The 14,718-nt window shown below is 36.7% G+C and overlaps 1 protein-coding gene across 2 annotated transcripts in view; it reads right to left on the bottom strand.

The window, feature by feature from the left end:
- The window catches only part of LOC122490534 (V-type proton ATPase subunit S1-like protein), a 41,347-nt gene that overhangs the window by 17,003 nt on the left and 9,626 nt on the right, over positions 1–14,718 (bottom strand). The window contains exon 1 of one of the 2 annotated variants that reach the window (XM_043593194.1): positions 6,502–6,648. The exons of the other annotated variant lie outside the window; for it this stretch is intronic. Coding sequence (XP_043449129.1) covers positions 6,502–6,596 — 95 coding nt within the window. The 5' untranslated portion in view covers positions 6,597–6,648. Of the gene's footprint in view, positions 1–6,501; positions 6,649–14,718 lie in introns of those variants that run through there. 2 annotated transcript variants of the gene reach the window in all.

Raw genomic sequence — 14,718 nt, 5'->3', positions numbered from 1 at the left:
CACGCTATCAGCACAGAAGATCCAGATGTGGGCTGGATCCCACCAACCATGAGATCATGATTTGAGTCGAAATCAAGAGTAGAATGCTTAACTGACCGAGCCACCCAGGCACCCCTAGGATATAAATTATAATATATATCCTTCTGTTGTTTGACCATACACACACACACAAACACAGAGATGCACACACACAACACATATAAGTTACTTTTTATAATACTTAAAAACAGTGAAAATTTTTTCCACTTAAACATATATCACAAATATTTTCTCATGTAATTATATATTTTTCTTATGTAATTTTTAAGTTTTTATTTTACTTCCCATTAGCTAACATATAGGGTCATATTAGTTTCAGATGTACAATATAGTGATTGAATAATTCTATATCACCCAGGGCTCATCATGATTTTCTGATATAATTTTGAATTCCATGTTAGTATTTATATCATACAAATGTATCAATTTATTTGACCAAATTCCTTTAAGTATTTAGATTGTTTCCAATTAATAAACAGTACTACACTGAACATTATTATAGATTGTTTGTTCATATCCCCAAGAAGTTCCTTAAGATAAATTCCTAGAAGTGAAATTGCTAACTTAGAAAATCTACACATCTTTCTAACATGGAATATTATAAACACACATAAATATAATCATGGAATATTGAGAGCACACACGTACAAACAGAAAAACAGAAGTCCTCTTCCCACCCGCATGTACTTGTACCCAACATCCAGCTTTAGTAATTATCAAGTCATAAGCAATCTTTTTTCACTTATGAGTTCACCTACTTCTCCTCTGTGGTATTATTTTGAAGAAAATACCAGAAATTATTTGACTTAAGTATGGATGTCTAAAAGATAAGGACTTTTAAAAATAATAGGCCAGTTATATCTAGAAAATATCAATAATTCTTTAACATTAAATATGTCAGTTGCTTAAATCTCTAATTGTGTCATAAATGTTATAAAAAATTTTAGTTTATTGCATATTTAAAATTTTTCATAACTTGAACCTATAGTATAGGAGAGTGCAGATTAAACTCTATACTTAAGAGACTGCTAAGACCTATATGTATATATGATATTACATAAACTTAATATATTTACAATTAGGGATATATTACATATCATTATCCACATGTAAAACATAATTTTAGCTAAAGAGTTACTAAATCTGTATCACAGTAAAGTGATTTAAAATGAATTACACAGAACCAATTACAAACTGAATGTACCATTCTCTTGGTAATACAGTCTCTATTAACTAATGAGAATTTCTAAAGAGGACAAATAACTGACCATGATATGTACTCATTGCTATTAATAAATTCATGCAGGGGCGCCTGGGTGGCTCAGTCGGTTGGGCGGCCGACTTCGGCTCAGGTCATGATCTCGCGGTCCGTGAATTCTAGCCCCGCGTCGGGCTCTGTGCTGACAGCTCAGAGCCTGGAGCCTGCTTCATATTCTGTGTCTCCCTCTCTCTGCCCCTCCCCTGTTCATGCTCTGCTCTCCCTGTCTCAGAAATAAATAAACGTTAAAAATTAAAAAAAAATAATAATAAATAAATAAATTCATGCATATATACAATTTTTCTCACTTTATCAAGTTTACTGAGGTACAATTTAAGTACAATAAACTACATTCACTCATTGTGTACAATCCGGTAAGTTTGAGCATATGCATACCACCATAATAAAGGTACAGAATATTTACATCACACAAAAGTTTCCCTATGCACTTTTGCAGGAAAGAGATGTTCCCTCCATTCTCAGCCACAGGAAAACTAAAGACTTGGTGTCACTTTAGATTAGTTTGCATTTTCTAGAATTATAAATAGAATAATACATATTCTTTAGCGTTTGGCTTTTTTTAATCTTAACACAATGATAGGGATTCATTGATGTTACATATGTCAATATTTCATTCCCTTTTATTACTGAGAAATATTTCATTGTATGGATATACCACATTTTGTTTGTCTGAGCATCCACCAATGGACAGATTTAAATGAAAGTAATAATGTAAATAATAATATATTGGAGGGCTGGAGGGGATAAAGAAAGAAAGGTGAGGGAAGTGTTGGAGACTAAAACTTTGTCAATAGTAATTGGAAGTTGTTAGATAATGTCTAAAATGTATTATTTGAGAAATCCGCTATGCATATTTTAATACTGTGGTAGTATGGTGGAGTGTATGATTGTTCCCAACTCCCTGGAAACAATCCCAGAGATGTATATATCCCTGCCCTTGGCCATATACCTTGCAGCACCTCCCTGTAGGTGGAGAAGATTCCCTGCCCCAGAGTTAAGTCTTGGCTATGCATCTTGGTTGAGACAGTGGCATATGAATGGAAGCAGTAGTGTGCCAGTTCTCTAGAAATTTTCAGAGGTATTGCATGTGTCTGCCACCTCTTGCCCTTTTCCCTCTGCCATGACAATGGCATGCCCAAATAGGGGTGCTCTTTCAATCTAGGTCTTGGAATGACAAGACATGGGAAACAGCTAGAGCAGGGCTATGACAGCCCACCTGTAGCTATCAACATGTAATATGAGTGAGAAATAAATGTTTGAGATCATGAGATTCTGGAAAGCTGGATTTGTTTGTTACTAAAGATAAACTGACTAAATTTGTCTTATTTAGTCTTTTTAAAAAGATGCCTTCCTTTAAAAATTTATAAACTTGTATTCTGATTTATAGTAACTCTCATTTGAGTAGGGTTAGCATGAATCAGTCCTCTGAGCCCAATTACACCTAGGACCATTAAGAAATTTAATTTCCTGTAAATTTACTTTAATTTTCCAATCAGTAATCATGTAACCACAATAGAGATGTGCTTTAGCTAAAAGATCTCTATCTTACCTAAACTCCAAACTCTGTAGTGAAAGTTACAAAGTAACTGAATATGTGAAAGAAACACTAATACCCAGGCAATACTGCTTAAAGAGCTTCAAGATTTCCAATAACATCATCATACACAAACAGACTTTAAAATTTAACTTGAATCTCATTGATCAAAAAATCATATGTCATGATACAGGGTTAAGTACTCAATCTTAAAATGTCTTAACAAGCAAAAACTGAAAATTCTGAGATATAGTTTACCTAAATGAGATAAAAATGTATTAAGTCATTGTTACCAGGTCACTCGGTTCTCGTCCCAGATGCATCAAAGAACTGGAGACCCAAGACCAGACTGGGGAATAGAGTTTACTGAGTAGATCCGTATAGTACGCTTTCAAGAGTGAAAGCGGACCAGAGCCGGAGCAAGGCTGGCAATGGCACCAAGAAGCTCTAGCTGCATCCTTTTAAGCCTGCTTTCTGCACGTGTAAGTTTGGTTTTGATTGACACTTTAAAAAAATGTTTATTTTTGAGATAGAGAATGGGAGAGAGCAGGGGATGGGCAGAGAGCAGGGGGACAGAAGATCCCAAGCAGACCCCATGCTGACAGCAGTGAGCTGACATGGGCTTCGAACTCACAAACCATGAGATCAGGACCTGAGCCAAAGTCCAAGGCTCAACAAACTGAGCCATTCAGGTACCCCTGATTGACATTTTTGATTGACAGCTGGTGGTTATATCATATTTTGGCTTCTGCACATGCACCTACCCATGATACATGCTGTGATAATTGTACTTATTTATGTATTGTATATTTACGAGTGTGTAACGAGTTTTTGTTCTGACTTTAAAGTTCTAAGGGGCAAGTTACACCTTTTGTGCTCATTCTCAGCGCTTCAAAGTCCCCTTATGGCTTTTGAGCCAGCACTGTGGCTAGGCCTTTGCTGTTGTGTTTAGCCCTTAGACTTGGCTCTGAATTTGGTGTTAACCCTCAGGGGTGGCTCAGAAGGTGTGGCCAGCATCTGCTTTACCTCTCCTAGCTCATGCCTAACTAACTGCCTAACAATTTGTAAATACAGTGTCTGGTTTGCAAAACAGTTTAATATTCCTGAATAAAAGTATATGAATGAAGGAAGGAAGGAATGCATGGATGGATGGATAGATGAATGGATAAGCTACCATACTGATAATATGCTTGGCTTGACACTTTGCTCTACTCATTAAGAATTTCCATGTGTTCGCAAATGAAAAACTTTTAGAAGACAACACAGGCTTATTTTCATTTCAATGAATCTATGGTCGTGAATATACAATAACACTGCTATACTTCTTTTTTAAAATGACTGTAATTTAGATATGCCTTTTCCATACCCATAAGACTAAATTAATCAGGATTTATGGGATACCATAATCTCAACTAAAGATAAAATCTATATGCATTTTCACATCACTACATAATCTCTTAACTAAAATAAGATCTAAAGAACTACTGGTTAAAGTTACCTATGTGAATAAATTGAGAAATGCTGGTTAAAAAGAAATTTAAAAAATAAAAAAAATAATAAAAAACCTACACTGTCTCTAAAATATTCAGATCCTTGTCCAGTAAAAGAGATCTCTGCAATACCTTTGAAAAGTATTCAAGAGCCCTAAGTTTGTGGTGAGTGGCTGGTGCCATATTTTTAATACAGCAGGTAGTCCATCATGAGGCTGCCAAGAATGCCTTCATGAAAGTGAAGGTGAAGCAGCCCCATCATGGTTCTATTCAGGATGAAGACCATATTCCCACCATGACCTCTAAGGCCCTGAAAGACCTGCTAACTGTGCTCCCCTCATTTGACCTATTCCCCTGACTGTTCTAGCCAGACTAGCTTTCTTTTGTTGAGTTCCTTGAATGCTTCATCTTCCTTTCTTCTCTCATAAAAGTTTTAGCCTTGTTATTTCCTCTACCTGAAATGTTCTCTATCCTCCCCTTCCCCCTACCTCCTGGTAGTATCCTCCAAATACTGCAGATCACAGCTTAAATGTCACTTCCTTAAGAACACTATTCTTACCATCTCAGAGCAGTTCAGATCCCCCTATTTATATGTGCTCATAGCCTCCCATACTTTTCTTTCACAACATGACTCACATTTGATTAGTGAGAGAACCTCCCCCACTAGACTTAAAGCTCCATGAAGGCAGGGGCTCTATCTGTTTTACCCACCACTGTAGACCCAGAACCTGGCACAGTGCCTACCTATTTAAAAGCACCAAGTGTTAAAAATATATGTGTTACATATGTCAATAAACTAACAGATTGATGAATGAACAAAGTCTGAAAGGGAAGGGGAAAATAGGAGATCACACAGGAAGCTATGTGAAAAGAAAAATATTTCCTTTTTGTTCAAGGAATTGCTTAAACCCAATTTGAGGAAGCGATATGTAAGGGCAGAGTGGTGACTCCTAGTCTCTCTTAAGCTCAGGAAACAAGTACTAAGCTTAAAATACAATCAACCTTCCTAGAGATGTAAGAACCTTGAATTGACCCATAGGACTGAAAGGTATTTTCAATTTCAGATCCATGATTTGAAAGACATTCATAAAACAGCAAGTGTTGTTTCTTTCATAATGAATTAATATGCTATATTTTTAGATTCAAATGATCATTGATTAATGTGATTTCTAGGATCCCTTCTGAAGCTAAGATTATTTAAACCTAATAAATTTGCTTCAGAAACAGAATTGGGACTTCACAGTACTTGCTGTACATATTACCAGTGTAATATAGAAATCAGTCATTTCTGTATAAACAAGGTAAGGAAACATTACTAAGCTTTAACAATCTAAGGAGTACAGGTCACCTATTATTTGAAAATGAACTTAAAGCACTGATTTACAAACAATGGGGAAAACAAACAGAAAATGCCTGTACTTCTAGTTTTTATTAGCTGGTGACAAAGATTCTTTAACACAAGTTCTGGCAGACCACCCTGCGTGGCAGTTCACACTAAATTCCCTGATGTATTTGTTGGGATGGCACATAATAAGCAATTAGGAGATTTGACATAAGTTAACTGCTATTCAGATTCTGAATATTCTCCCTTATATATAAATCTCTATAGTTTCCCTTATATGGTATGGAAAGAGCCAAAGGGACAAAGGAAACAGAAATAGAAATTTTGCTTGTTAATTTTAAACGGTATGTAATCTAAACAATTACCATCTCCTACCAGCTAAAATGATTCAACACCTTTTCTTTGAAGGACAGGTTATATATTTCTGAGGTTTTTAAATTCTTCCTTGTTCTATTCTCTCATAATAATGGCATGAGAAAACCACGAAATCAACATTTACTTGTAAGTGTAAAAGAAACCTGAACACTGATTTGAGTCATTTTCTCATAGATACATACTTTGATACACAATACAAATATTTCTTGTGCATTTTGAATAACTCTTGCCTCTTATAATAAAGATTATATTTTCATCTCTTATTTATAAACTCTGGTTCAATGATTTTATTAGCTACTGAATGATCTAATCTAATATATCCAATTTGAATTATAAACAAATATAGCTATGCAACAATAAAAAGAAATTACAGAACCATCTAGTTCCACACTTGCATTGAAGTTAACAGATGCACTGAATTTAAAAATGTGCAGTTACTCACCTTACATTCTTCCTGGCAAGTATCTGGTCAAAAGTTAGAGAAAATCCCATACATAAAAAAATGAGTGAAAAACTAAACAAGATTTTTCTTCCCATCAAGAAATTAATCAGTTTCTTCTAACCAAGCACATCTCCTAATTCATAAATGAAAACAGGGCAGAGGCAGTACTTTCCATGCCTTGTGACTGACAACATATTCAACCAATAAAAAAACCACATTCTCAGGATGTATTATGTGGGGGAGAGGGTGGAGGGAGGGTCCTGATACTGCTTAATTTAGAGTATAGAGTGAAATCAGTGGGTCTATTTAAGATGTTTGCTTTTTCATGAAAAATTAATGGGGAGCAGATTTTCAATTAACCTCTTTTCAGAAACTGGCATTGCTTTGATACTCTAACTCTTAATAAGAATCTCATATTGCTTTTCAGGTAGCTATTAAATTGCCCTCAAAAATCTATAAGATATACATTATTACATGTATTTCTCAGTTATATAAGTGAGTAAAAATCTCTGAAACTTATCTAATTTTACACGTGTCCTAGTTCACAGTGTACTGTTAAATTCATGATTCTCCATGTGCTGAGAGATATGGAAGGTAATGGTAAAGAGCACTGACTTTGGAGTCAGACAGCCCTCAAGTGCATTCCCAGCTCCAGTTTCCTCATCTGCTGAGTGGGGACAAAAGCACTTAACTCAAAGAGTTGTTGTGAAGATATACTGAGGTCCTAAATAGCCAAATCTATCTTGGGAAAGAACAAAGCTGGATGTATCACACTTCCTAGTTAAAAATACATTGCAAAGCTACAGTAATTAAAATGGTACAGTACTGCCATTAGAAACTGACATAAAGACCAACAGAACAGAATACAGCACCTAGAAACAGATTCACACATATAGTTAACGGCTCTTCAGCAAGGGTGCCAAGAACACACAATGGGAAAAGGACAAATGGTGCTGAGAAAACTGGATATCCACATGCAAAAAATGAAATCAGAGCCTGATTTCACACCAGACAGAAAAATCAACTCAAAACAGATTAAAGACTTAAAACCTAGATGAAACCACAGGGCAAATCTTCATGACACTGGTCTTGGCAATGATTTCATGGATATGATACCAAAGCACAGACAATGAAAGCAAAAATAGACAAGCAGAACTACATCAGAATAAAAATCTTCTGTATAGCAAAGGAAACCATCAACAGAGTGAAAGGCAACCCACAGAATGGGAGAAGATATTTGCAAAACATATATCTGATAAATCATTACTTTCCAAAATATTTGAGGTACTCTTACAACTCAATAGCAGAAACAACACAAATAACCCAACCTAAAAATGGGCTTGAATAGACAGTTCTCCAAAGATGACATACAGATGGCCAACATCATATAAAAAGGTGCTCAATGTCACTAATCATCAGGGAAATGCAAATCAAAACCACAAAGAGATATGACTTAATGCCTGTCAGGATGTGGAAACAACCAAAGTATCTGCTGATGGCTGAATGGATAAGGAATATGGAGTATATACAAACAACAGAATATTATGCAGCCTTTAAAAAAAGGAAATTCTGTAATATGTGACAACATGGATGAACTTTGAAGACATTATTATAAGTGAAAGAAGCCAGTCACAAATACTACATGATTCCATTTTCATGAGGGTTCTAGAACAGGCAAATTCATAGAAAGCAAAGACTGAATGGTGGTTACCAGGGGCTGGAGGTTGAGGAGGAAGAAATAGGTAGTTGCTAATCAACAGGCATAAAGTTTCAGTTAAGCAAGATTAATAAATTCTAGAGATCTGCTGTATAAGATTATACCTATAGTTAACAATACTGTATTATACACTTTGAAAATTTGTTAAGAGGGTGGATCTCACGTTAAATGTTCTTACTACAATAAAATAAAATTTTAAATAAATAATACAAAAGATGAAAGCCTTTCCTTACTTCAATGCCTGGCTAAATAGAGAATATCTAGAGGTGCCTGGCGTGGTCAGTTGAGCATCTAACTCTTGATTTCAGCTCAGGTCATGATCCCAAAGTCATGGGATTGAGCCCCGCCTAGGAGCTTGAGATTTCTCTCTCTCTCTCTCTCTCTCTCTCTCTCTGTCCCTCTTCCCAACTTGCCCGCTCTCTCCCTCTCTCTCTCTTTCTCTAAAATTAAAAAAAAAAAAGAATATCTATGTTTATTCTTTCCTTGCCAGCCTCCACTTCCACTCCCTTGCCACCTAAAAAACATGCAAAAACACAAACCAAAGAACAAAATCCCTAAGAGTCGTTTTACATTTTAAAAAATACAATTAAAATGCCACAATAAAGAAAATCTTCCAAAATGAACATGTCAGCATTTTCGGCACTTAAGAACCGTGATCACTTTAATGGCAAAGTACTGGTAGCTGAAAGGCATCATATTTTAAGTGACACTTCAGGGATGATGGATTATAGGAAAGCTGGGGACTTGACCCTGAGGACATGTACTTTGTACACACACCATCCTCTAACATGGCTCTAGGAAGCCCTATAGAGAAGTGAGGAGGAGATGAACACACAACTAGGGATGGGGGAGGGGGATGGAGAAATAAGGAAGATGCTAAGAAATATTATAAAACAGAAGAGGTCATCACCATCAATGTGTCCTTTCCATGCTCATCTTATTTCTACTTCCCATATTTCCTTTTCTTCTCTGTTCTTTCACTCTGCCCAACTTCCACTCCCTACCTCTCCTTTCACCTTCCTGTCTTTTTCCTGATTTTGTGGAATTTCTGGTAGTAAGATGGGCCTGGACAGGAGGAGTTTAGTCGTAGGTAGGCTGGCCAAATAATACATAGGACACCCGGTAACAGGTGAATTTCAAATAAACAATAAATAATTTTAATAAGTATGTTCCATGCAATATTTGGATATGCTGTATTAAAAAATCATTTGTTGTTTATCTGAAATTAAATTTAACTGGACATCTTGTATTTTTATTTGCTAAATCAGGCAATCCTAGTCTTAGGGCTCTGCTACTCAACTCTGAACATGCATACAAATCACATGAGATTTTGTTAAAATGCAAATTCTGATCCAGTCTGGGGTGGGGCATGAGCTTCTTTGTTTCTAACAAGTTTCCACATGATGCTGATGCTGCTTGTCTGTGAGGAGCAAGGACCTAGAATAGCACTGTTCAACAGAAATATAATGAGAGCTATGTATATAATTTAAAATTTTCTAGTAGCCACACTGAAAGAAGCACAAACAGGTGAGGTTCATTTTAATAATATATTTTCTTTAGCCTAATATATCTATAATACTATTTCAAACATAAAAATTAATAAGATATTTTACCTTCCTTTTCTGCTCTAAGTCTGAAACCTGGTATACAATTTACATTTATACACATCTCAATTCGAACTAACCAAAATTTCCAGTGGTTAGTAACCACATGTGGCTAACGGTGATCATACTGGCCAGTGCAAATGTAATACATTGCCTCCAGCTGCCAGAGCAATAGCTCATAGTCTCCCATGGCAGCAGCAGTAGGGTCTGATCCCAGTGCTCCTCAGATCCCTGGTCAGGGGAAGGTAAGAGGCCAAGCCCATGAAGACCCCTGTACTGTGATAATAATGGTTCAGTTAACACTTACCTCCTTGGTGCTTACCATGTAAGTTATATTTCCAGTTATATTTTCAGGTGCACCAATGTATACACAATTTTTATTTTTAATTAAGTTTCATTTCAATATATTTTATGTCTTGATTCCTAAATTTTTAACACAGCATTCCTTCTGTTGTTGAAATTTTCCTCCACTTGGTGAAGACTATTTAAGGTAGAATAATTAGTAGCTAGTAGGTTTCACACATGTATTTTAAAATAGAAGTCACACTTAAGATGTGATTGTCAGAGAATAGCTCATCTGTAACTTTAGAAAAGCAATGATAAAAATGTTAATGTGATAATTTGCAGGCTGCAAGGCACTAAGATATCACCTGCTTGGCATTGTACCTTCCCGCTGATATGGCTGAAGGGTCCTTGTCCAGAACTGTGAAGGGTCTGACATTTTATCCAACTGATAAGCTAACAAGTCAGCTTGTTAGTTTCATGGATTCTGGCGGAAGACACAAGACTCCAGGGCCAGAGACAAAGAAGTTTATTACTCACCACATAGCAAGGAGCATAAGCATCAGTATATTGTGACAATACCCCTTGCCCATAGAGCAATACATCTAGGCCCACATGGACATTTGTACACACAATGGGTTTCATTTCATGAGACAAATCCTGAGTTTCCAAGGCTGTAAGTAAACCTGCCCTTTGTAAGAGGAAGACACTATTTCTACCTATCAAGGCTGTTCACTATACATACATCCTAAAGATAATCCAAAACAAAACGCAGTTTTGGATCCTAAAGATAATCCAAAACAAAACTCATTCTAATATTTGCCTGAAGGAACATCGAGCATTTGCCAGACCACAGTTTCTATTCATCCAAATGCTCTTAAACCAAAAATTACTTTAGTCAAATGTTCAAATCAATTATAGTAGTCTTTGCTAAGTTTGCAAACTGATACAAAATCTAAATCCATCCACCTCCTACAGTCTTGCATGGCCTGGCCCTTGCTGGTCTCTCTTGCTTCATTTTATGCTAACCTTTCTCCCGACCATGCTCCAGGACACTGGCTTAGATTCAGCTTTTTTCAACACCCTCCACATGCCAACATTTTTACACCTCAGTGACTGTACATATTGTTCCTTCTGTGGAGATTACCTCATCCCCTCCTAACCCTCCCTGCATTCTGTTCACCCTCATCATAACATATATCACATTTGTACTGAGATATTTACTTTCTTGTTACCTATCTATGGTGTGTTTCTTCACCAGAAGGCCTGCTCCATGGCAGCAGGGACTGCATCTAATTAACTGATACACCTAGAGTCTAAGGTGCTGCTGGTCCAAGATGATGCTCAATAAGATGTATAGAGTAATGAATAAGCCCAGCAAAAATGTCACATAATTAATTCTCACTTTGTGCATATGGTTGTGACTCCCAGAGCCTGACTCTCTAGGCAACCATAACTAGAAAATCAACTAATTCAAGTATTTAATCAAATTCAGTAGCTTGAAATGCAAATATACAAAACCCAAGTTACATCAGTTCATTAGCAAAATACCAGAGTAGTACTTCTTGCTCTGTATAGGGGAGTGTGACTCTCTAATGGTTAATACATGTCAACTTGACTGGGATACAACGTGCCCAAATATTTTGCTAAACATTATCTGGCCTTGTCTCTGACAGTGTTTCTAAATGAGATTAATATTTGTATCAGTAGACTGAGTGAACTGCCTTCCCTAATGTGAGTGGGCCTCATCCAATCCACTGAAGGTCTGAGTAAAATAAAAACGTGGAGTAAGGGAGTTTTTACTTTCTCTACTTGTCTTGGAGCAGAGAATTCAGTGTTCTCCTGCCTTCACATTTCCTAGGAATGGAGCTATACCATTGGCTCTCCTGGGTCTCCAGCTTGCTGACAACAGATATTGGGATATCTCAGCCTCCATAATTGCACGAACCAATTCCTATAACAAATCACGTATAGGATTACTTTCATATATATATATATATATATATATACACACACACACACACACACACATATATATACACATACACATATATATGAATTTCATATATATACATACACATATATACATTCTATTCATATACATATATATGTATATATATATGAAATTCATATATGTATGTGTGTGTGTGTGTGTGTGTGTGTGTATATATATATATATATATATAATTTTTCTGGAAAATCCAGACTAATGCAGACTCTTCATTAAATTCAGAGTCCAACTGTTGCCATGATTTCTACTAATTTTCATCAAATCAACTTCTGAGTTGATTAGAATCAGATTAGTAAATGAAATACTTATAAGTGCTTTTGATTTAAAATGTTAATTTGTCTTACTTTTGATTCCCCATTGACTTCTTGGAACATAAGTGATATACCAAATTAGTGGCATATATTTCTGTTCTTGGATCTCAAGCTTCACTGAAACAATAGTCCTGCTCTTTCATAAACTTGTCCATTAGACAAATATTGATTGCCATATGCTACCTGCCAGGAATACAAGATGAACAGGACACTGTCCCGATCCCCATGAGACTAGTATTTCAGTGATGTGCAGAAATGTAAACAAATAATTGCTGGAGTAAACACCTTAGGGATGCTTCACATAACAAACCAATGACGTCCACTGATATTGGCCACAACTCCACTCCAGGCAATGGCTGATAAGGACTGGAGGAAGGCAGTTATTTAATAGACTAGAGACAAGAGATGAGACATAACTCTTTTGAAAAGCTGAAGCAGCTTTCCAGTTCTTGACTCTACTTTCTTATGAGGTCAGTGTGTATCTCTTGGTGCTGAAGTGTGTGAGTTATCCCAGTGTCCTCCCAATAACTTGGCTTTTGGTCTTAACACAGCTTGAAATGGGTTTCCGTTACTTATAGTGCAAAGGAAACTTTATTGGAAGGGTTTGCTAAGTACCAAATTTACTGTGATAATTAGAGGCATGGACTAGGAAGGGAGGTCTAAGTGTTAAGAAGGACCTAACAGACCTGGGTTCTAAGGAGGAGAAGGCCTCCACCACTTGAAAAATGCTCTCACCAGGAAGATGCAGGACCCACCTTGACAGAGATAGGCTTTTAATTCACGAAGTAAAACTCATATTGAAAATATGTGCCATTTTGATGTTGCCATATACTTCAGGCCATCATTTATAATAGGCACAAAATAGATTCTTTGGACAAAAATTAACCAGCACAGTTAGTTTCTAAGAGAGTATAGTATACAACCACCTGGTACAAATCCAAAATGTTTTCTGCTAAATTAGTTAATATAAATTTATAAATTTTAACTGAAAACCTATCTGAGTAAATTTTAGATATTCACTGGCACATAAGCACATTATTCCATACTATGAAAAATGATACCCATGGTGGGGTTCTCGTTTAAGATGGTGATATTCTAAGATCTTGAACTTCTTTCCTCCCACAGACATGCTGAGTGTACCACTACATATGAAACAATTTCCTATTAAAAAACCTAAAGCCTGGCTGAGTCATGGTTACACGTCAGGCAAATGAAAAGAAAACCAAATCAAAGTGGGTAGGAAAATCTGGGACACAATTTCACCATAAACCCTACCACAGATGTGGCAACCCACAATCAGGAGGGAACTCAAACCCAGAGCTTCCTCCTGAGTGGTAAAGAGTTCAAAGTCCACATCAGACACCTCAACTTTTAAGATATGTACCTGAGAGATGAGCCCCCAAAACATCTAATTTTGAAAACCAACAGGGTTCCTATTTGAGACCCACAAGACAGCAGCGATCTAAGAAATGTCTCTTAAACGGCCCTCTCACTTGGACTGACTCACTTCAGGCCCCCAACTCAGAGGTAGCTGATCACCTCTGAACTTAAAATGAAGGAGGCTCACCTGCTTATATTAAAACCTTGACGTGAGGGGCAGGCATCTGCTTTAATACACACATCTCGGGGTGCCTGGGTGGCGCAGTCGGTTAAGTGTCTGACTTCAGCCAGGTCACGATCTCGCGGTCCGTGAGTTCGAGCCCCGCGTCAGGCTCAGGGCTGATGGCTCAGAGCCTGAAGCCTGTTTCGGATTCTGTGTCTCCCTCTCTCTCTGCCCCTCCCCCGTTCATGTTCTGTCTCTCTCTGTCCCAAAAATAAATAAACGTTGAAAAAAAATACACACATCTCTCTGTTTATATATATTTGTTGATGGAAGGTTTCTAACTATGATGGATAAATGGATAAAGAAAATATGGCATATTTATATGGAATATTATATAGCCATAAAAAATAGTGAAATCTTTACATTTGCAGAAACAGGGATAGACCTCAAGGGCATTAAGCTAAGTGAAATAAGTCATAGAAAGACAAATGTATATGGAATCTAAAACACAAAACAACCGAGTTCATAGATACCGAGAACAGATTAGTGATTGCAAGGGGCAATGGGTAGTGGAGGATGGGGAAAATGGGTAAACTGTGTTGTTTGGGTTTTTTAGTTTCAATAAATTTAATAAAAAATCCTTTAAAAATGAAAAAGACCATATCTATGAACTGGTTTCAGATTCATTCATTTGGGTTATCTTAATAATCAGTAATGGCTGTGGCACCCGGGTGGCTCAGTCAGTTAAG

Source organism: Prionailurus bengalensis, chromosome A1 (genome assembly GCF_016509475.1).
Source record: "Prionailurus bengalensis isolate Pbe53 chromosome A1, Fcat_Pben_1.1_paternal_pri, whole genome shotgun sequence".
NCBI classification, from domain to species: domain Eukaryota; kingdom Metazoa; phylum Chordata; class Mammalia; order Carnivora; family Felidae; genus Prionailurus; species Prionailurus bengalensis.
This window is presented reverse-complemented; position numbering and strand designations above follow the sequence as displayed.